General features: G+C 39.9%; 1 protein-coding gene across 3 annotated transcripts in view; it reads right to left on the bottom strand.

Moving 5' to 3' along the window:
- Window positions 1-1,847: 1,847 nt before the first annotated feature.
- The window catches only part of LOC113671773 (uncharacterized), a 23,028-nt gene continuing 531 nt past the window's right edge, over window positions 1,848-24,344 (bottom strand). The window contains exons 1-3 of one of the 3 annotated variants that reach the window (XM_027188026.2): window positions 20,643-20,798; window positions 12,297-17,621; window positions 1,848-9,288 (exon numbers count right to left, since the gene is read on the bottom strand). In XM_027188026.2, coding sequence (XP_027043827.2) covers window positions 2,387-9,288; window positions 12,297-17,619 — 12,225 coding nt within the window. In that variant the 5' untranslated portion in view covers window positions 17,620-17,621; window positions 20,643-20,798 and the 3' untranslated portion in view covers window positions 1,848-2,386. Of the gene's footprint in view, window positions 9,289-12,296; window positions 17,622-20,337; window positions 20,491-20,642; window positions 20,799-24,344 lie in introns of those variants that run through there. The other 2 variants (XM_089184309.1, XM_089184306.1) reach the window with 2 other exon arrangements.

Here is a 24,344-nt window from a genome sequence, read left to right as displayed (position 1 = left end):
AAACTGTACCTATATGAGAGGAGTTCAATCCCTTAGGATCGCTTTAAACAACACCATGGCCGCCATTTTATGGTTTTTAACCAATATAGTTGCAGTAATATAGCCAGTAAGACGCGCGTTTCTCTGCCGGCGGGAAGATTTGAGACGAGTCAATCGAGGAGAGGTTTGCTGTACCCCCCTGGCAGACCCGGTGTCCCAGCGGATTTGGACCCCCCTAGATTTGGACCCCCCGGTCCAAATCCGCTAGCGGATACGGACCCCCCCGGTCCAAATCCGCTAGCGGATACGGACCCCCCCGGTCCAAATCCGCTAGCGGATACGGACCCCCCCGGTCCAAATCCGCTAGCGGATATGGACCCCCTCCGCGGATTTGGACCCCCAACAAAACTGAGTGAAAACATCGTCCTCAACGTTCTAGTAAAAATGGATGATACTTTACGTTCCAGTGCGTACTAAAGTATGTTTTTCATTCAAAACATGCGTATCGTTAATGTATACGAACTGGCATCCCGTCGGATGTTTCTTTTGACCAAGGGAAAATGCCCAAGAGTTAATTTGATGTCTGGAGAGAGGTCGTTTTTGAACCTTTTCCGCGATAGTCGAACACCACTAGATTCAATAGGAGACAAACTTGTGACACTAATTTATTTTGTCATTATTCAAGGCCCGAGTGTTTGGACGACATGGTTCGGTGCGAGTTGTGCGAGGAATGGTTTCACATGATTTAAGACTACCCCGGAGGGCGAGTGGCTCTGCATTGTCTGCAGATCGCCAGACTCTGACGTCTTCGTAATTGTTAAGGTGTTATTTTGGATCCCTCAACAGTTAATAATCATTAAAATTAGAAAATAAGATTGAGTTCGATGTAATAGTCTCCATTTTTGTTAAGACGTTGACATTAATGTTGATTAATGTTGATTTGCATCTGAAAATAAGCTGAGAGTTCCAATAGTTCAGAATAGAAACATTTTTACTTATCATAGGCTTTACGAACGACTTGTAGTAGGAGTAGTTTCTTCGTTCTTGTTCAGAAACTGTTTATTGTTATTATTTTAGAAAATCAGACTGAGTTATTTTTCTGACTGGACGCAATAGTCTCCACTATTGTTACGACGTTTCGTATCAATGTTGATTCGCATCAGAGGAAGCAAGGATTTATCGTAAAAATTTCAATAGTTCGAATGCAGTAGTTTGTTCTCATCTGATTCTTACGTGTACTGTACGACTCGCTAAAATAAATGCGGTAGAATTGGAACGAAATGACTGTTTTTTTCTTTTACCTTTATTGAGGAATGTTGTGTTGCGATTGAAAAGAACATCGACAAAAAGCTTGCAAATAGAATTAGTTACCAAATATGATACAAAGGATGCTTAAAAGGAAAGTTTGGTAGGGGGGTCCAAATCTGCGAAGGGGGGTCCATATCCGCTAGCGGATTTGGACCGGGGGGTCCAAATCCGCTAGCAGATATGGACCGGGGGTCCAAATCCGCGGGGGGGTCCAAATCCGCTGTGACACCGGTTCTCACCGACTTGCGTTGTTCAAGGCCTCATACCTGTATAGCCTTTTTTTGGGGAGTATCCCTTCTTCTGAGTGAAGTTGTGATGCTCTGAAACCGCGTTTCAGTGAGAGCACGAAGTGCGTTTGACCCCAATTCAGACGCATTTTCTGGCTAGAATTTTAAGTTTGCAGGCACTAGCTTGACAAGTTACTTATTTCTCATCCAACAAAGGACGATTTCTGTGATCTAACGATCTTGTACTCAAAATTTTTGGCTGCAGTTTCCTCTTCTCATAGAAAAAAAAAACAAAGATCCGGGGACATTTAGTGATTTTTACACATGAACTCCTTTAAGATAACTTTATTGAAAATCAACGCATACCCTAGATTATTTACAAGAAACTGCTTTTATCGGAAATCCATTCGTGTAAGTACGTTAAAATATTAAAACTTTTTCCTTAAAAGAAAAATCCTTTCATGCATTGGAACTGACGCACATTATACCTCATCTGATTCCAAACAGTATGTTTTTGAAATGGCGATTGTTCGAAACGTTAAAAAAATACTGTTTCAGTTCAATATATTAAAGGCTCTTTATGAGGAAATCATCTTCTTAATCTCTGGAAGTCATAGTTACTCTATAAACCTTCGATAAACTATTCGTTAAACGTAATTTATGCAACTTTGCCTTTGTCCACACACGATAAATATATGATTTTCATGGTACAAACAAACTATTTGCCGTCTCAAAACAAAAAACATTTTGGATCGTTTTGCGAACGCAAAAAAACTCAGCTAGTGATATTCACTCATTGTATTATGACATAAATGTTCTTCACATATAATGTATAGCTTTGCAAAGTTCTTACGCGAGAGTCAACAAGGTCTCTAATACATTGTATACCCGGGTTTTCTCCCTTTGCTTACTCGCTCAGTGAGGATATGCTTTCTCAGTGATTTCATTTCTTTCATCTTGCCTTTCAGAAGACTTCTCAATCTCTCTGATTCCTTTCTGCTCTGCTTAATGGCCTCCAGAAGCTCAGCTTCCTGCCGTGATCCTGAGGTGTTTTCCAGCTCTCCTCTTTTCTGAAGCATGTTCTCCATCTGAGCGCACTTAAGATCTGCGTGTAGGCTCCCCAGTTCAAGATGATAACTCTCTTTCAACATCCGTAATTGCTCCATTAGATCCGCAATCTGCCTTGTTCTCTCGTCCAGCTGGTCTTTCATGATCTCCAACACGTCGCTTTTTTCGCTGGTATGCATCCTAGTTGCCTGGAGACGAAGCTTCAGGTTGTCAATCTCCATGTCTTTGGACTCAATTGCAAGCTTGGCTGCTATTTCATCCGCGTGTCGTTGTTGTTCACTGGCCTCCTGGATAATGCGAACTTCTCGCTCCAGGGCCTCAACGCGATCTTGTAAAACCTTGACCTCATTCTCGTAGCGCGTGCGCAGTCGTTCAAGCCTTTCCTCCTTTGACAGACTGGCGTTCTTCTGCTGTTCCATTTCACTTATTACAGACTTGACTTCTCTCTCCCAGCATTCTCTCTCGATGACATAGCTCTGAAGTTTGCTGTTAGTGGATGTTAGATCCAGCTTCAACTCCGATTCCCGGTTGTGTTTCTGCATCAGATCTTTCTTTAGGAATTCGTTTTCTTTTTCTGTCACTTTGAACTTGGTGACATTATCGTTGTATTCTTTTTCTTTTTCTTTCAGCTCTTTCTTCAGCGACTCTGACTCAGCTTTCAGCTTACCAAGCTCCAGTTGTTTCCGCGCCGAGTCAGCGCATGCACCACTCTGGATCTTCACCATCTGTCGTTTGAGGTTCTCAACCTCGTGGAAGGAATTGACGGATTTTTGCTCTGCAGCTGTCAGTTGTTCTTCTGATCTATTCAGCAAATGTTTTATATGGTCCTTCTGTTCAATGACTCCTTTTAATTCGCGATCGAGACTCTCCTTTTCGCATTTGACCTCGCGAAGTTGGCCGTTGAAAGCGTTGCTAAGTTCTTTCTCCTTATAAAGCAGGGCTTGGTATTGAGCACAATCTCTTTTCGTGGTGTCCAGTTGTTGCTTCAAGATCTCGTTAGTTGCTTGAAGACTTCCACTCTGGATCTCAAGTTCTTCGCATTTCTCGCGCGAATGTTGTAAATCATCCTTCATTTTCTCTAACATCGAAGTTTTGTCATCAACGTTGTTTTTCAAGTCTGCAATTTGATTTTCGAGGCTGGCTTTCTCCAGTCTATTTTCCTTGCAGTCCTCCTCTAACGTGGCCATCCGTTCGTCCGCTCTTGCAAGCTTCGCATAGAGTTCCGTTTTCTTCTCATTGGTATTGCCATACATCTCTTCCAGTTCTTGGATCTTCGATTGGTTTATGCAAAGCTCTTTATCTTTTTCTTGAATCACTTGCTCTTGTGCTTTATCGTTTGCCTCCAGCTCAAATGTCCTTCGCTTTAACTGCAAAATGTTTTCCTGAAGTGCGTCAAGCTGTTGTTGACTTCCTTTGATTTCGTTCTTGGCATCAACAATCTGCCTTCGCGAGGCTTCTAGATCCTTGTAATATCTCTCCTTGTCTTCTTCTGAGGTTTTCAACTGCGCCTTTGTTTGTTCTAATGCTTCTTTCGTATCCCACAGCTCCTTCTCCAGTACGATCTTTTCTCCTTTAGTGTCAGTGATTTCATTATCCTTCTCCTTTTCCATTTCCACGCATTTGAGTTTCAGTGCTTCAAGACGTCTTCGCAATCTTTTAACATCGTCTTCCAATTTTCCTTTTTTCTTCTCCAAATCATGGAGGTATCTTTTCATCTCAGCTGCGTCATTCTTCTCCTTTTGAAGACCTTCGTCCAGACGAGCAATTTCGTCTGATTTTTCAGCCAAAACTTGTTGAAGTCCTCTGTTGTCGTTAAAAGACGAGAGGCACGCTTCATGGAGAGAGGTCACTACATCTTTCATTGAAGTATTCATTGGTGTAACTGGGCGAGCATCACCCCCGTCAACCCCTTCCTCGTCTTCTTTAGCCATGAATTCCGATGACGGCAGCTCTGCGAAATATTCGCCGCTGTTCGTAGCCTTCATCTTGCGTACAACGTTAAGCTTTGCGTGCGCTTCGGCCAAGAGATCTTCTACGTCCGTATTTCGTTCCTTGAGCTCCTTCTCCAACCACTCTACCTTCTCTAAATTGATATCCAAGCGCTCTTTCAGATCATCGCTTTCTGCGCGCGTTTTTTCCAGCACCTCTGTGGTCTTCGTCAGCTCGTTCTTCAAGTTTGCGTTTTGCATTGACAAATCTTCCAACTCTCGATTGCGTTTGGTAATGTCTTTCTCAAAAACTTTCTCTTTTTCGCTTAGAACGTCATTTGTTTGTTTTAGATCGTTTTCCATCTTTGCTAACGCTGTCTGAGTGATCTCTAACTCTTGCTTGAAATTTCCACGCTCTCCGACTACCTTCTGATGCAGTGTTTTCAACTTGGTCATCTGATCGCTCCATGCTGATACTTCTTTCTCGTTTGTTTCTCTTTCAGATTGCAGTGTTTCTTGAAGGTGTTGGTTCCTCTGCGCGCTTGATGCAATCTGCTCCTTTAGTTCCCTGATCTCTGCTCGTAAGTTTTGAATGGTTCCTTCGGCTTCCGTTAGCTCGTTTTGACTAGCCCAATACTTCTCAAATACTTCCTGCTTCTTCTCTTCCAGCGACTTGATCTTGCTTTCGTCCTTTTTCAATTCTTCTTGTAGCTCTTCCAATTGTTTTTGTCGCCGGTCCAGCGCACTTGTGGCCACGGAAAGCTCCTTCTTCGTTAGCAGCAAATCATTCTTCAAACTGGCTGCAGTTTCTTCGTTGCTTGAGATTATGACTTCTAAAGCCTCATTAATGGACATAACTTTACTGGAACTCGTTTCTTTCTCCTTCAGGAGCTCATCACAAGCTCCCTGTAGCTTCGAAATCTTCTCGTCTGCAGCAATCATCTCATTCAATAACTTCTTTCTCTCTTTCTCGCTTCCTTCATGGTTTTTGTAAAGACTCGTATACTGATCGTTCTTATCCGCCAGTTCTTCCTCAAGTCTCTTCATCTCAATGGCCTGTAGCTCCGTCTCTTTTCTCAGTGCGTTTCCCGTTGTCTCTAAAATACTGACTTTTTCCTCCAGGTCCGAGTTCTCCTCTTGCAGTCTGCTAATCGAACGTTCTAAATCTTGTAGATTGTTCCTATACGTCTTGCATACCGCAGTGTTTTCACTGAGGTCCAGCTCCACTTTTTGTCGTATGTCTCTCTCCGAATTCATCTGTTTCTTCATACTGTCAAGCTCCTTACGGGTGTTCTTTAATTCGACTTGATCCTGTCGTAGCTCCTCTCTCATTGTACACAACTCAGTTTTGGCCTCTTCTTTCTCTTTCAAGACATCTTCTAACTTGCTCCTGAGTTCTCGTAAACTTGCTTCCGTATTCTCCAACTCGCGACTGAGTGTCTGCTTCTCGCTGTATTCTGCCTCTAGCGAGGCAATCTTCTTTTTGTCGTTCCGAGCTTCCTCTTTCATTGCTCTCGCACTTGCTTCTAGATGCGAGATTTTCTCGTGACAGACCAGTAGTTCTTTCTCCAGAGCTGTCTTTTTTTGTTCAGTTCTTGTTAGATTTGAATCCAGTGTTGATAGCTGTTGGTTCGCGCGCATCAGCTCCGTGTGTTGTTTTTCTGCTTTGTTCTCGTATTCACCAAAAAGTGACTCCAGCTCGCTGCACTTGTTCTGTAGTTGAATTATAGATTCGCAATTCTCCAGATTTTCCTCTTTCAAGTGGTCGTGCTGTTCTTTCTTTTCTTCCAACAAAGATTCCTTCTGAGCCAGATCTTCTTTGAGCTTTTTCATCTCTTCGCATAACTTTTGAGAAGTAGTTGAAAACAAGGACAGCTGATTTCGAAGTAGCGCGAACTCCTTGTTGATAAAATCGACGTCTCGCTGATAGCTCTTCGTCTCGTGTTCGGTTACTTTGGCCTCCGCGCGGAAGAAATCAAGATTTCGTTCTGTAGCTCGGATACTTTGGCGCAAATTCTGCATTAGAGCCTCATTGTCTGAAACACTAGTTTCGCTTTCTGCTTGACTGAAATTTTCTTCCTCTGCGACTCTTCCTTCTTTGTTAAGAGCATTTCTGATGGTTCCTTTCATCTCGCGGTTCTGTTGCTTAATCTCATTGATTAAGCTCTCTGCATTCTGTTGCTGCGCTAACACCTTTCTTGTGGCAACGAACAAGTCGTTTGTTAGACTCTGCCGCTCATCTTCAAGTTCTTGTTTCTTTGCTTGCAGCTCTTGGATGACTTCTTCTTTCACGCTGCAATCTCTGAGTACACTCGCTTTCTCTAAACGGGTTTTTTCTAGCAATATATCCAACTCTTCATTTTTACCTTTCGACTCGAGGAGGCTCTTTTCCATCGCTTCATTTCTCTTTAGACTTCCTTGGTACGCAGTTGTCAGCTTAGCCATCTCTAAGTTAGCCAGGTTTAATTTCTGCTGCAGATTTTCTTCCTCTTGAACTGATTTCTTGTACCGTTCTCCCATTTCCGACAAGTCTCTCTTGACTAACTGTAGTTCGTCGGAAAGCCCTCTTATCTCTGAGGATGAAGCGATCTTGCTCTTTTCCATTTCTTCCATTGATTTTTCAGCTTCTTTCTGCTTCCCCTCTATTGCTGTGATATGGTTTTTCGCTTTGTTCAATTCATCTTGCAGTTCTTCACAATGCTTCAAAGTTTCGTTCCTCACAGTTTGCATAGCTTCCCTGTCTGTTTTCTCCTTGTCGGCGGACTCTTTGTGTTTCTTTATCTGTCTTTCAGCTTCAGAAATCGTCAACTCCACCTCACACTTTGCCTCAGTTAACGCCATGATATCTTTCCGTAGCTTCTCGTTTTCGACCTGAAATGCATCATTTGTTATCTCAATCTCTGTCATTTTTACTTCAAACGACTTCAGCTCGTTTGCCAGTTTTGAACTTTCTATATCTGCTCGCCGTAAATCGTCTTTCAAACTTTCGTTTTCCGCTTGGAAATTTCCATTGGCGTTTTCTAGATCCGAATTGATCTTTTTCATGGTGTCAACTTTGATCTTCAAGTTTTCTTCATTCTTCTTCGCCTCGGCCAAATCCTTTTCCATGGCTTTGTTTTCATTTTCCAAAGACCTCTTTTGTTCTCCAAGCTTATTGACTTTAGCATTGGATAGCTCGTCACGAATGCGCGAAGCTCTAAGTTCGCCTTCGAGTTCTTGCCACCGTTTTTCAGATTCCTGGTATTGTGTTAAATCCTTCTGCAGTTCGCCGTTCGCCAGTTGTAAATCAGCGCACTCAGCCTGCAGGCTACTCACTAACGTCTCCAAATCTCTCTTCTTCTTCAACAGCACATCCACTTTGTCTTCAGCTGTCGTTGCCATGGAAACACCACTTGGCGCGGAAAGGAAAATATCAGCATGATCGTTTGACAAAGTAGAAAGCTTTTCTTCTATGATTTGAAACCGGTTTTTCTGACGGGTACTTTCATCCAGCAGCTGTCGAGAAAGTTCCTCGTATTTCTTTTTCTCACTGCTTTCATGCTCAAACTTCTCTGCCACAGATTTGGAGTACAATTCCAAGGTTTTTTCTTTCTCTTCCTGTAGGTCAATTTTCTCCTGTAACTCTGCAAAATCCCTCTCGCGATTCTCAAGAGTTGTTTTCAAGAGGTCCGCCTGCGTCGATACCACGGCAAAACTGCGCTCGAGCTCGACAGCTTTATTTTTAGCTTCTCGAGTTTCGGCCTCCAACAACTTGACTTTGTCTTCGAGACCAATGAGACTTTTCTCCTTTATGCCAGCGTCGTTTTGCAGAATTTCATTCATCTGCGATAAATGCTTCAATTGGCTCTCCTGTTTCTCCTTTAGCACAGTGAATTCGCACAATTTTCCGCGCAATACTTCGTTATCTCGAACAACCGCACGGAAACTTTCGATCATGGTCGGCATCTTGCATAGAAGTCCAGTTTCCTGGCCGAAACCATCACCGGAGAATGCATTATCTGAGGCAACAGAGTTGGGGCTACTTGGGCCAGAGCTGAACTCAAAAGCAGATGTTAAAGAAACTCCTAGAGCAGAATCCGGAGAAATGCTTTCATCTCCTCGGAAACTTTTGCGCAGGTCGTCTATACTTCTTGACGCGTTTAAAATCTGCTCCTCCATTTTTTCTTTTTCCTTCTCAGAAACTTCTAGTGCGGAATCTTTTTCGTTCAGTTTTTTCTTCACTTCTTCGATCTCACGCTTCATCCCGTAGTTTTGTTTCTTGACGATCTCATACGCTTCGTTCGCCTCTGAGCACGCTGATTTCAAACTGAACAATCTTTCTCGTTGCTTCTTATCATCTCCTTCCATCTTCTCCAACTTTATCTTCAGCGTGTCTAGAGACTTCATGTTTTCCATGCGCAGTTTCTCCTCTCGATGAATGCTCTCGTCTTTATCCCTAATCTGTGATCGCAAATCATAATTCTCAGCCGTCAGCTGTTTAATCTTCTCTTCTTTCATTTTAACCGAGGCTTGCGCATCGCTGAGTCCTTTTTGCAGCATGATCATTCGTTCGGTGGTATTCTTCAAATCTTTTTCAACCTTCTCCTTCTCTTCTTTGGTGAGCAGATACTTCAGCTCTGCTTCTTTCAGCTTGTCAGCAATACCGTGATACTCAGCTTCCATTTTCGCTTTCTGTTGCCAGTTGACGGCTTGTTTCTGAACTTCCATTCTAAGCTGCTCGACTTGGCCTTGCAGTGTCCTGTTTTCTTTTTGCAGCTTCTCGATGGAGTCGTCTTTGGCTACAAAAAAGAAACGTAAATGTTTAACACTTGGCTGTAACGATAGGCAAGAAGACAAACAAACAAACACTTGACAATTTGAAGAGTAAACTGACTTATACCTTAGCTATAAACAAGCTAACGCCAAATCAACGCGTCCACGCCGAATTTACAAATACAAGTTATTGTTCTCTCTTAATCCAAGTGTGAATTGGGTCTTTAAATAATTGGGGTTCTTTGCATTTTTATTACCGATTAAAAAATATGTGAACTGTAAACTTTAACTCACCCAATTAAACGGGCCTTTCTTTGAGTGTGAACCAAATATTTTTTCTAATTCATGTTTATGAATATCCGAGTTAGTTTTAGATAACTTTTGAGTAAGCGTTAGATCCTTTGCGTTCACGAGGTCGGCGTCGCTCAACAAAACAAAAGCTTATTTGAATCAAACGGAAAACGCGTGCATTATAATGGGACAAAGGTTTGTAATCGAAGTGTTCAACACGCTTACACAAATCTTATCAAAAACTTTCCAGAGAAGTCTAAATCAGTTTTATTAACATTGCACTAGATATCAGATATAAGAATTTCTCTCCGGTCGGGGCAAATTTGCCTAATATGAGAGAGTTTGGTTGATGGAGCAAAGCTAGCAATATCTTCATTAAAGCCAATAAATTCCTATACGTAAACAGTTATAGAAAATTTAATGTAAATTCTGCAAATTACGATGTAATTGCGTCAAAAGATTATCAGGCTATATATAGGTTTATCCTGTGTACGGAAAAAAATTATCGAGAATTCCGTGATCGTTTTATTTATTTTTTTTCTTTTCTGTGATATTTGTTCTACCTCTCAGAAACGTGCCATCCGTTAAACAACGATTTTACAGTTTTCCTTTGTTTTTTATCTCCGCTAAACGTAAAAGTGGCAACTTATTGTTCACATTTGTTTAGTTGTAAAAGACCGCCAAAGATTAAATCAAACGAGAGAGTGTAACAGCTGATTTTGAACTCCCCTATGCTGATAAAACATCCTCAGTGGACAGAAAAGTCGCTCGCGATAATTCCAGAGTCAAATGATAGTAAACTTTGGATGCGCTTTATAGTTTGACAAATGAATACTTTTTTGATCAAAGTATTCCGCTGGAAGAAAATTCCAAGCTGTACATCATAAGTTTATCGTTGACTAATTGAACGTCCGCATAAGAAAACTGCCTCATAAGTTGCTCGTAATTGATTTTTGTTTTCTTTCCACCTTGGAATACCCACGCTTTCGGTGAGAGGCTTGTTTTATTGTTAAGGAAATTGTAGCTCCATTAAAGCTTTGTTTCAGAAGTCAATTAGACTGCTAATTGCAAATGTTTTACCCATTCCAACAAGATCTGGGAGTTTACTCTCGTAACAGATGGTTATATGTTCCTTTGTAAGTTATTCATAAGAATCGAAGACAACATCGGCCTGATGGTTAGGTTTTTTTTTACTTCAAGACCTGTAAAATGACCAAACTTTTAATCGTTGGCCGCAAAACCCATGACCCCATTAGACCCTCCTATAACACCATCGGCGGCCGTGTAGGGAAAAGTTATTCAAACCTCTGGTTTATAGAGTTTTCATATCATATATTTATACTTATTAAGAGTGAAAAGAACTACAAGAGGGAGAAAGCAATACCATATGTTTCTGTCGATGGGAAAATTTAACGCTGTCGAACAAAATTCATGGGGAATAGCGGGGAATAGCGATCGACTCCTTCGCTCTCAAGATATAAAAGTTAATTCTCCGAACTAATGATCACACATTTCTTATTTGATTGTTCGTGAGAATTTGGTCTTATATCAAGGCAATATCTCCTAGATAATACTTTTATAATTCTCCTTATCTCTTTCATTGTTAATTTATAAATGATTATAAGAGAAATTTAAAATTGATAACTGCTGGGTGTGAGAAGTTTATTCGGCGTAACCCCACCTCAAAATGACTTTGTTTAAATAATTTTGATAATAATTTGGTCATATCAATTTTTAACGACATTTTGATATTTCGGCCGGCTATGAGAAAGACGGAGAGTGTAGAACATCCTTTTTGAGTAAGCAGAACTTAAGGTAAAAATTAAAGGAGTCTTGCATTACTGTAGTAATTTGGAACGTTGCAAAGATGATCGTGTTATGCCAAAAAAATAACCAGGCATAGTCAATTTGTTGTCATGATCCATCGGCGCCCAAAAACTGTAAACTGTTATTATCCAATCAGTTTTGTAGGTGATTTTGCGAAGCATCATTTGTACTTATTCTTTTGAACTATACTAAAATTAGTAGTGTTTCGAAACTATTAAAATTCGGAATGTTCTGGTCAAGTGTTTGGGAATTGTTTTGGCCTGTTAGATTATCTTGAAATCCTCGTTCAATCATGTGGGATTGCTGAGGTTAACTAGCTTAATCAACTCGCGCAAACGTGGGAACCAGGAATCTGACCAAGAACTTTTATTCTCTGTCTGCTTAATGACTCGGAATGGCTCTTCATCTGAATGACTGAGTCTCTCTAATTCAGCCCTAGGTACACGCTCTTAAATATCCTATCGTTAAGCATGTTTGGGCTTACGGGTAACTGACCTTGGCAGAGTTAACACATTTTTAGAACGCTAACCCAAACAACTCCACAAAACATTCGAAATCAACAACAAAGTACTTGAAAAACAATCAATCTTCGAGGACTAAAACCTAAATAAAACCTCCCGTTTAGGACTCTAAGCAAGGTCAAAGACAAACCCAAACACGACTGGCGATCACGATTATTGTATGAGAATTGAGCCCTATTACAAAGACACATCACTCAAAAGGTAAAAATAAATGTGTGGTCTTGCAGCACATGACAAACCAAGGCTCACAAGACTCGCACAACGATTTCAAGATAATCTAACAGGCCTAAACAGTTCCCAAACACATAGCCACAACATTCCTAATTTTAGTCTTTCCGAACACTTCTAATTTTAATAGCTCATTACCGGTAAATCATCAATGAAAACTCGCTTACCTGTCAGTGCGGAATCTCTTTCGCGAAGCGCCGCAGTTAAGCTTGCTTTTAGACTCTCAATCTGACTCGTCTTCACTACTTTTTCGTTGATGAGTTCATGCAGTTCGTTTTCTTTCTCTAACATCTTTTGTGCATTCTTTTCCAGTGTTTTCTCTGTGTCCTTTACGCTATCCTCGAGAATTTGGACCTGTCTCCTTAGTATTTCTAATTCCTTTTCTTGATTGATCTTTTCGTTCTGAAGTCGCCGCACAGTTTCTTCTAAATATCCTTTTTCCTTCTGAATTTCGTCCAGCGCGACTTGAAGAGTTTTTAATTGTTCCTTGACTTCTACGACCTCGTTTCCTATCTCCTCAATGTCTTCAACGTTTGTGCCATCTACCGGAGGACTCTGAGATAAACTTTGAGCTGCAGCTGTTTCGCTTATGATTTCTCCGTCAACAGAGTCAAAATATAAAGGATCTTCTACGCGTTTCAGTGAAACGTCTGCGAATGATCGCTCGAGTTTGTCTTTCTCTAACTGTAAGTGCTCAATAAGTTTATTTTTCTCTATGATTTCCTCCACTTTATGTTCCAAGTTCTTATCCCTTACACCGAGTTTTGTTTCTAAAACTTTAACTTGTTCCTGTAATCGACTAACTCCTAATTGTTCCTCCATAAGTTGTGTAATGGTTTTGTTGTCTTCTTCTACCTGATCTTCCAAGGCTTTCACCTTTTTGTCGGCTTCCATGAGCTGAGCTTTCAAATTGTTGATCGTAATTTGGAGTTTGGAGTTACTAGTTTTCAGTCGTTCCATCTCAAGTCGCGTTTCTGCTTCCTTCATTTTATGCTCCTGTTCTTTCTCGTCGCACTTTTTTATTTCATTCTGAAGTTCATTTTGACATCTTTCTTTATCGCTCCTTGCATCTTCGATTGTAGCTTGCAAATCTGAGATCTGAGTCTTATAACTTTCGATTTCGTCATCGTTGGAGCTGGTTTTTTCTTTTGCCTTTTCGAAAGAATTCTTCAAGTCAAAAAGTTCAGATTCATACCTCGTAATTTTCTCCGCTGAGGCGAGATTTTCTTTTCTTACGTCTTCAAGGGTAACTTGTAGATCAGAGATTTGGAACTTGCATCGTTGGTTATCTTTCACCATTGTTTCCTTGTCTTTCTTGGCCTGTTGCAGAGAACTATTTAGATCACAAATCTCGGATTCATTTTCCACAATATGTCTCCTGGCTGCCAGATTTTCTTCACGTTCTGTTTCAAGCGAAGCTTGCAGGTCTGAAATCTGACTCTTGTAGCGTTCATTTTCACAATGTTTGGCATTAACTTCCTTGTTTGCTTTATCCAAAGAGTCTTTCAGACTGGAGATTTCGGATTGATGTTTATCAATTTTTTCTGCTGCAGCACGATTCTCCTTTCTTTCAGCATCAAGACAAGTTTGCAAATCGGAGATTTCAAATTTGTACAACTCGTACTCTTTCGTTACATTGGTGCTCTCTTTCTTTGATCGACCAAGTGAAGTCTTCAGATCAGAAATTTGTTGTTTGTAGTCGTCAATTTCCTTCAAATTGTCATTGTTTTCTTTCTTCACATTATCAAGCGACTCTCTCAAGGTCTCCAACCGGGATTTGTATCTTTCAATTTCTTCAATTGCCCACTCGTTCTCTTTCCTTTTAACTTCGAGCGAAGCTTTCAAATCTAAAATTTCTGACTTATCTTGTCTGACTTCTTCTCTTAAACTAGCATTCGCTTTCCTAATTTTCTCAAGCGACGCCTCCAGAATCAAAATCTGAGACTTGTATTGAGCAATTTCATCCAGAGAACTGCGAGTTTCATGTTCTGTGTTCTCCAGGTGTGATTTCAGTTCCAAATTTTCAGTTTGGTACAGTTCAATTTCCCTTTTAGCAGTACTGAGTTCTTCATTAGCATTGTCCAGCAAGGCCGTTAACTCTGGAATTTTGGATATTGATCGCTCAATAATTTCATTCGCCTCATCTTTTTCTGCCTTTATTTCATCCAGAGAAATTTGTAGATCTATTATTTTAGATTTGAACCCTTGAATCTCCTTCTCCGCTCTGAGTAAATGTGTCTTTGAATCTTCAAGAGAAATTTGTAAGTCATTAATTTGAGATTTGTACTGTTCAATGTTTTTTACGAGATGAGCATTTTCTTCCCTTATTTGACCAAATGCTGCATTCAGTTCTGAAATTTGTGATGTGAACCTCTCGCACTTTTCTTCTGTTTTAAGTTTTTCCTTCTTTGTCTCTTCTAACAAAGCAGTCAGTTCCGCGACTTTAGTTTGTAACGTAATAACTTCTCTGGCAGCCCTATCTTCCTCATTGACTCTTTCATCTAAGCGAGCTGTCAGTTCAGGGGGTTTACCTTCATGCAGCGCTATCTCCTTTCTAGCTTTTCGTAAATCTTCTTCCTTTCTATAGAGCTCTGTTTCCAATTCTTTACTCTGTTGTAAAGAAGTCGCCAGATCTTTCTTCATAAGATTGATAAATGACTCCAAGGTCGAAATCGTGTCGCCGTCCCACGATGATAACCCAAACTGAAGCTCGCTAGGAATCCGTCGGCCGTCTTCGTTGTCGAAAACGAATTCATGTTTCATGTTTTTTGTTTCATTTTCACTCACAAACTCTTGTAAGCTACGACTTTGCTGAGAATCTGGGTTTCCCTTTTCAAAGTAATTTTTTCTCTCGGTTTGTAGGCTTGCTTTGAAACTGTCCCTAGCTTCAAACGGTAACTGGGGGTTCTCTCGTTTCAAATTCCTTATGATAGCTTGTATCTCTTGTTGTTGTCTTTCAAGCTCATCTTGCAGCTCTTTGTTCCTTTTTTCTCCTTCTTCTTTTTCCTTCCTAGCCCCTTCAAGGGACGTCCACAGTTCAGACACTCTCTTGGGATGGTTAAAAGGCATACTGTCTTCTCCACTCTCGGCAGAATCTTTCGTTTCTCCTCGTATTTTTCCGAGCTCATTTACGAGGCTTGCGATCTCTTCGTCTTGCTTTCCGAGAATCACTCTAAGTTCTTGGTTGTCTCTGTTCAAGGCTTCTCTTGTACGTTCAAAATCTGTGAAATTTTCTGGCGCCTTGGTAAGTTGTTCGCTACTTTCTACCTGAATCGCTTTATCTGCTCGCCGTACCAACTTCAGCTTTGTTGTGGTAACTTTGCGCTTCTGTTTAGTTCGAAAATCTGTTGGATCTAATGACCTTCTTCTTTCTAAACCTTGCAGAGAACTTTCCCATCCCTTCGGATCTAAGGATAACGTCCTTCTTAAAGTTCTTCTACGTAGATCCTCCTCAGATCGAATTCTCTGAAGTGGTCTGGGACTCGGTGGTTCGTTACCAACTTTTACTTCTTCGTCTTCTCGTTTGAGTGGAGAACTTTCCGTGCTTGGTTCTGGGGAGGGGCTGTTACTTCTCACTCTAGATGACTCCTTCTTTACGTTCCATGCCTTTTGTTCCAATGCAGGCTGGCTGGTAGGTGTAAAATTTAATTCAACCCTGTGAGGTCGATCTTTGGCTTTTAGTTCCGGTTGTGCTATTTCCTCTCTTCTTCTCGCCGAAAGCTCCTGTTTTGTGGCCTCTAGCTCTTCCTTAAGATTATAAGTTTCAATGCTTGCTTCCCTCAAATGTTCCTGTACCACTGAAATTCGCTGTTCTTTTTCCTCGAGTTCTTGCTCCATTTTCTTATTTTCCAGACCCCTGCTTTCCAGTAGATTCTCCAAATTAGAGAGACTGGTACGAGACTCAATCAGCTCATCTGAAAGCATTAGCTTGTCCTCCAGCACTTCAGCCATTTTATGCTTCATTGACAACATTTCAGCCTCTCTCGGTGACATAGGGGTGCTGGTGTCTTCGCTCATTCTTCTCTCCATGCTGTTTATGACGCTTTCAAGCTCCAACTTTTCAATTTGGGATGTTCTTCGAGCTAGAATGATACTGTCAACTTTTTTATCTGCGACCGAGAATTTCCTGATAGATCTAAGTTTTTCCTCGTCTTCTCTCTTTGAGATCTGCGCCAATTTTAGCTCGTTGGACAAATCTTTGAGTTCGCCTTCCAGCACTTTTAATTGCGTTCCAACTTTGTCCTCTAGCCTTTTGGAGGTCTCCACATGTGAAGATTCTATCCGGTCCAAACCTTTGATCTGGTACTTCGCCTCCTCGATCAACTTCGACATTTGCGAGGTTTCTTCGTTGTCTTTCCCCAGCCGAGATTTTAAGCCCTCAGTAACAATTCGTTCAGTAGCTGTCGTCAGCTTTTCAATGGGGATACTTTTGTCTGGTCTTTTGTTATTTTTGCTTCCCAAAGCAACCTCTAACTCTTTGCGCAGGATTTGCTTCTCCTCCTCTGACAACAAACACGAGCCTCTTCTCATCTTTCGCGGTGATATTAACCCGTACTTCTTGAACTGTAGATCTTCTTCGCTGTCTTCTTTCATAAGATCTTCCAGCACTTGTTTTTGCATATGAAACTTCTTCGAGGTTACACTGTGAGCCAAAATCTCATTTTGCAATTGCTGCAGAAAATATCGTAGCCGTGTTCCTTTGTCAACGCTTGTTTGTAGAAGATGAGCGTACTTCCGAACGGCTTCCGACCTCTGCACCCGAAGCTCTCCGACTTTGGTTTCCTGAATCCGAAGCTTGTTTCGTAACTCGTGTAGCTCGTTATGAAGTCGTTTATTCGATTCATTCATCATCTTCACTTGCCTCTCCAGAATTTTGTTCTCCGTCTCTAGTGCAGTTGTTTTCGATCGTAATTTCCGCATTTCTTCGTTGTGTTTGTCATTCTCTTTACGTTTATCAACAAGTTCTTGATCCAAGAGATTTATCTCATGTCGCAAATTTTCAATTGTCATGTCCTTCGTTTCTGATAGCCTCTTCTCCTTCAGAAGGCTATCGTTGAGCTTCTTGATGGTATCTCGAGCCTCTTCCAAACCATGGACAGATGTAAGGGGGGATGCAGCCGGTACCAAGGACATTGTGATTTTCAACCAAGGCTGTGAACCAGCTATGGTATCTAATGAATCCGTTTGCCCTCTCTCAGTTAGTTGCAAATCTCCTTCGCTTCTGTTCCTCCTTCTAATTTGTTTCTCTTGATTCCCAGAAAATTCTTCTATACTTTTTCTTGCTTCTTGCTGTTCTTTGCTTATAAACTGCACTGTCAGTTTCCCAACTGGACAAAAACTCGGGATTGTCCTGATTGTCACCGAATTCCTCCTTATATTAAGATCTTCTTCGGCTTTGTAGCTAGAAGGCAAATGCTCTTCAGATCGAGACCGTCGTATTGCCCGACCGTGTGATATGGATATTACATGCAGAGTACGATGGTTGCTCATATCTGTGAAAGATTAAGATAGAAAGGTGAACAATGAACTCTGGTTGTGCGGAAACCTTGTTAGATAAGCTCTATTTTCGCGATTACAGTCGACTACAGTTAATGGATCATTGTTTTGAAAGATGCCTCCCCTAACCAAAAACAAAGTCATGGTCCCAGCCGTAAAAACCCTGCATTTTTAACCTTCTATGATAAGAACACTCCTTGGCTTAAGCCGATACCTTTATCCCGTTGTCCGGAGGTTCAGAAAGGACTTATCAATTTTGAAAACCTAACTAAGGTAAACTGATACGCAACACTTTTCGTATATTGAGATACTTAATGACAGTGTTTAAGATCTTCCTCAAGTCCACCCGAATATTTTGATTCAAATCGGTATCAGAAGTATACATCATAACCTGAATCGAGTGCCAATTGTTTTTCCAGCTCTGACTGAATTTACAGATGTTAAGTATCAAGCAGAGCGCCGATCTTCACGGGCGAGCTGCAATTTTAGCAATTACAGGAAACGAAGTCTTAAAAAAAGTAAGGCTTCAACGGGATTCGAACCCCGCGTGTCTCCCAAATATAGAGGAGGAACTGTGCTTAGTCAATAACTGGTTTATTGTAAATCAGCCATTATGATTTTTTACAAGTCTTGTCGAGTGACAATTCAATCAATTAAAAACAAACGATCGGTTTTCGTACCATTCTAGCTGACCTCATATCATTTGAAAGTTCAGGTTGACCATCTTCTAGGTAAATAGGAATATGATGAAAACTAACAACTTACTTTTCATTTAGTTTTGATTTTACAGAGAATAGACCAAATAATTTAAAGTCGTTTGACATAGAAGATGAGAGTATCACCGGATCTAACTGGAGTTTTGGAAAGGAACAATACTCCTGTCTTTTCAACGCAGCATTTTCTCTTTAAACTTGGTTCCCGTGGAAGTGTTCATTGTTTTATTTTCTTAGACTTGTTGTGCGGTCAACCATTGCAAACGAAAAGGTTGACCACCGTATACGCAGTTGTCCGCCAATCTTAAATTAACAACGACGAGATAAAAAAAGAGTTTATGATTTCAATAACATAGCGGAGACGTAAACAAAGCCCAGCATTGTTCCATAGATAATCACTTCAACCTTACTATTCTTGTGGATTAACCCGTAGACGTAAAAATTGTCAGTATTTTGTTGGTGTGTCGCCTGCAGTCCACAGCTCTTTAGCCCTAAAAGAACAGTGTGTTTAAGGTTTTTCCACTTTTCCGAACTTGTTTATGATCTTTTATCGTTGTCGTTTACACCTTGTTTGATATCTTCGTTACAATCTAATATTTCACAATGTATTTTTTTTAATGGGATTACTTTTCAAGAAGATCGCAAAAAGAGGACGAGAAATGTTATGAAGTAATTCAACTTTCTTCTTCTAGCCAAACGAAGCCTCCTCGTTTCGAAGTTGCCGTGCCATACGCCTACAATAAATAGCACCTGTTATGGATCATGAGTTTTATGACCTGTTCGACAACTTTTCTATCACAAAACATCAGATTACTGAAGCGACAAATCATCTACTTTCAGAAAAGGTGCAAAAGAGAAAAAAAAGTTTGGTTTTCAAAAACAACGCTTATGCCAACATCGAAAGAATAAAAAAGTATAATGTGTATTTGTGGAGTAAGAATAAGTCGATTGTCTACATGTTTTGATAAGATTTCTTCCCAGGGAAGATTGTTCATAAGATACACCGCCTCGAACCTGCTGTGTCTTCGGCAATTAAGCCCCCACTTAGAAGTTTTTCTGGAGATTTAATTTTTTCCTTCATGACTGCGCAGCTTGACATTATCTTACAGTAACTCACAGTCTTCTGTAACCTACTGAGCCAGACAATGAAACAGTCGATTTTTTTTGTAACCTATGTGAAGGCTTCTTTTGCATTTTAGGTAGACTTTGTCATATGTCAACAGCCCTCGTCGCACAATGTAAACTTTTCAGCGAGCCGTTCTCTCATAAAAATCTTAATGCCTGAGTAACTGGCATTTTGCGGCCACTTGAAAATAAATAGGTTTCTTAAAAACTACGAAAATTTTACGCGCCGTTTACAAGTGCGATGCAATCAACGCTAAAAACATTGCGGATGTGTTTTGAATTTGCAATTCAGCCTTTCTACAGTGTTGACCCTAGACTTATATTTTTCCTCATTTTTTTCGCTAAAACCGCCCTCTTGACACGTCAAACGAAATTATTCTAGTGGTTCAGCTTTCTCTTGTTCATCATTACAGTGAAGAGCTGATCAAACTCCTCTTGACAACACAGCGTAGCGTTCGATTAAATGTCACGTGTCGAATCGAATATTGCTTGCATATCATAAAGTCAAGTACTCGAGAAGGAGAGAAATTTTCGTCAGCCGCGTCCGGTTTTGCGAGAATTTTGCTTTCTATGCAATTTTTAGCGAAGTTCGAAAATGACCAAGTGCTTTTCAGATTCCGTGAACCGGCGAATTTCATGATAAGCCAAGAGCAAACGATATTTGTTAAACTGTGCCCATGATCGGCAGACGAGTCATACATGTACCGAATTATTACCCCAAAACAACTGCTCTCATTGATTATGTTATCAGTGAAGTATTTTTAGATAATTTAGGCAATATTCTCATGTCGTGCTAGTTACGTCTCTCTAACATCCAAGAACAAACCTCGCATCGTTAACTTGACATCAAAGAATCATGAAACGTTTTGTTTACCTAATTTCCATTCAGTAAGTAGATGTTGTAGCGTTAAGTACTTATCGTCCAGAATCTTCTAACAACACTGTCAGCCGCTTAGTAAATTCGCCCGTACGTATACGATTCAAAATACCTTTTCATCAGCCACTCTAATTTAAACAAAACTTAGATATACAAAGTCAAGTTTGTCTTATTTTAAAAGCGTGCTGCGAACCACGCTGAGAGATTTGTTTAAAATCTACACAAGGAAACAAATACAGCACCTTGCTATTTAAAACAGGGCACTTTTTATGATTTTTTATTTACACCAAATTTTTACTTACATTAGATCCTCAAGCGCCTCCATAGTAGCTTGAATACAGCAGTACCAACGTGATGGGGTATTTTTCTTGGCCTAAGTCAACCTCTACATCAGACGACGCCGATCAAATCGGTAATGAGTGTGTAACGTGTATTTGAAAGAATCAGCTGAATGCCATAAAACCATTGTGCATAAAATATGAAGGCATAATTAATGATCTCGATATTAACTACGTGATAACTTGGCCTGGTGAACAGGAAAATTACAGACCAGATTGTTATAATTTCATTTTTGACTCTACAACTTTCTCAGGCTTAATTTGTTTTATTTTCCAAGTTCTAAAGGTTACAAGTTGTAAGATTGTTCACGCTCGAACGTGTTGATACCAATGTTTCGAAGGAAAAAGCAGTTATGATCATTTTGAACGCATGGCTGATAAATTGCGCGCGTTTTCTTCGCGGGAAATAGTTTGATCACATGAACAAAGCCAATGAACTCCTCATATTCAATCTCCAGTGAAATCTTAAAACCTATTTGCAAAATACATGAAATACTCTAAAGAACTGTGCTCTATTTTTAAAAAGGTCAAAACGGCCTGTCAGGACGCGACCGAAATTTTAATATTTTGAACGCTTCAAAGACTCAGTTTTCGTCATATCCTGCTACAATACTAGCGCTATGTTCCCAAAGTTTACATTTCCGCGTACGCTTTCAAAATTGTTTTAAAACAAACACATTTTTCACACCAACACTTTATCACAAGGCAAACTTAACAAGCCTTTATTGGTGAAAAGTGAATAACATTCAAACCAATAAACAATAAAAAGGCAGACAAAACAGCTCTGCTAATTATACGACTTCGTTCTGCACTGGAAGCTAAGCGTCTTGTGAAACAAAGACAGCCAATCATTACAAGTACAGGAAAATTTTATTGTACTGAAACAATTACTCTGACGGGTGGTAAAAAGGCTCTCGACAAAAAAAGAATTATCAGAATGCGGCGTTTATGAATCTTTGCAAATTTATTTTCAGGATTTTGAAAGCGAAATGTGGAAACGAATTAGGATCACACATAGAAATTTGGACCACACGATTTCTGAACGTTTAAAGAGGGGTTAACTTCTGTTGTCATGACAATTTGAATCTACGCCACATCAACAATTGCGCGCTTCATTTCCGACAAATATTTAACACAAATTGCATGCTTCCACTACAAAGGAATGTGTTTTGTTAGTTTGACTTTTGAAATTTCTTTTCTGAGATTGCACAGATCGAATCCTCGCCTCAATTCTAGGCCAAAAACTGGATGTATCCCAGGGAAGATTTCAAGGAAATGAAAAAGGTGTTTTCACGGAAATTAAGTTTGCATGTTACTTCCCTAAGTGAAGCGGTTCCTATTTATGGCTGTTATTGATAACAATCATGGTCAGGGGAAACTTTAAAACCACCTGAAAAGTTCTGGGACATATTTCGAATTCTCACGTATACTTGTTTGTCTGGTTCCTCGTATTTTTAATTACTCCTTCAAGTGCTAGGAATTGTTAACAGATAAAAGGTTACTTTCCTAACAAACTTACTGCAGATATTTTTAGCAATTCTCAGCTCGTGGCTTTAAACCACTATCTCGGCGTGAAAAGTAGCTACCAATGAAAAATTTATACAATTTTCACACAAAGCCGACGCTTCAAGCGTTCTCACAAAGGATTTGCAACGCAAAAAAAAGAAAAAATTGCAAAAGTTTGTAGGCAAAGCCAAACAGTAATTCTATAGACAAACAATCAAACGAACAAAGTCCATAGATTAAAAAACAAAATGAAAGAAACCTTCGGCAAAAAGAAGAAGTTTTCTGAAACCTCCCTTTTCATCATCTTAATTGTCAACTTAGTTTTATGTCTGCCGCCGTGTATTGTAGGCTTCTTTCCTGCAAGGAACCTACCTTGTAACATTGTTTAACAGATATTGCTTTTAGAACTGACGTGTTCTAAGTTGTGGTGTGGATACTCAAGAATCAATCCGTGGATTGATCCGCTGCAAAAACGAAATGACTTTGAAGGAAATTAGCCAGCTGCTTTAATTAAGCATTAATATTACTCCTTGTGTATCTAATCCATCGCTCGGATACGGAAAATATGGCAATGAAGGAAGACAAAACAAATGCTAAAAGAGCCCGTAATTTCACCATGAAAATTAGATTAGGTGACTCCCTAAACACATTGAAATTCTTTAGAGATCTGGTCGCATCCCTTGAAATCGTTAGACGCAAAATCTATTTCACTATGGTTACAAACGAACAACAAACCTGAAGCTTGCTCGTTTTTCCATGTTAACGTTTCCATCAGTAATGAAATTCAATATGCTAAACAAGGCCTTTATGCGATTTGAACTGAATCTTCTTGGTCGAATTTCATGAAATTTAGCCCACGTAAAATGCTTAGCCAAATTTCACTGACGTCAAACAAACCGCTACTTTAACTAAAAATAAACATTCAAGTTTCAAACATCCGATAACTGCCTGGATCGTTAATGATTTGGCTGAGAACACCTGACAATCATTCCCAAAAACATTTCTCATTTTCAAAAATTCCGTGGACAGCTCATGACTCCCCATATTCTCAATCATTTTTGGTATAGTAGAATATAATTTAAGTAGAGATTATAAGTTTAGAAGGGTTAGTATCACGCTAAGAATGCGACTGAGCAAGCTTTTCTAGAATAAAAGGCTTATTACTGGTCACGAAAGGTGTAGTTATCAAACAGATGGAAACACCTCTACGTTGGCAAACTCAAGGCCTAACTTTGCCTTCCGAACGAATCGATTTCATACGAAAGCTGTAAAGTAATGGTTGAGACAAATGTATTTAAAATCCCTCAAAGACAAAAGAGAAAAGGGACAGTTGTTCATTTAATAAAAGATTTATCACTCAGACTTCTTATATGACCCTTAGGTGCTCAAAAGTGAAACTATTTTTCATGTTAAAACAAAGAAGGAGGAACATTGTGGTGATAATTGAACGAACTGCTACAGAAAGGTGTCAATATGGCGCCGTCGACTTGTCTGCTCGTTTATTTCAAAAGATGTATTTACATTTTCCTTCTCGACTCTTGTTTCCATTAAAAGGCTAATGGCATCGACTTGAATTTCACTTCAATCTGGTGCAAGTGTAAAAGGAAGAAAATAGAAAAGCGCAGCTTTCTTTGACAAAGACACGAGAGAGGTCTTTGTCTTTGACTCAATTTTTTTTACAATATGGATAAAACATTTCAAATCACTTTCCCTGCCTTGTAGATTTTGGTCGGATTTGTATGCTAGATATTATCATGCCATGCAAAATATGAACAATTATCTTCAAGTGTTTGCACTCTATTCGTTGGTTTTTGCCAAATATAGACTAAATCACATCTCATTTAACACCTACGATATTTAAATTTTACAAGGCAACTCGGAGAACTATAGGTCACACCAGTTAGGCAAAAAAAGAGGGTTATTTTTATACTGTTTTAAATATGCTCTTCTATTAAATTCCGTTTACTTTTGAGTCTAGTTAAAAGCATGTCAGGAATATCTCTGTCTAGTTAAACACTTATTTTTCCGCAGTACTCAGTTTATTTATACGTATTAACTTCCTTGTTTTCTTGAAATAATTTTCGAAGGATCTAATGCGATTTCTCGTGCTTCGGTTGCTTACAGTTATAGCGTAGCTCGAGCCATGGGACTGATTCTAGA

This window comes from Pocillopora damicornis, chromosome 10, assembly GCF_964200805.1.
Source record: "Pocillopora damicornis chromosome 10, jaPocDami1.2, whole genome shotgun sequence".
Taxonomy (NCBI): Eukaryota; Metazoa; Cnidaria; class Anthozoa; order Scleractinia; family Pocilloporidae; genus Pocillopora; species Pocillopora damicornis.
Note: the sequence above shows the minus strand (reverse complement) of the source record. Positions and strands in the feature narration are given on the sequence as shown.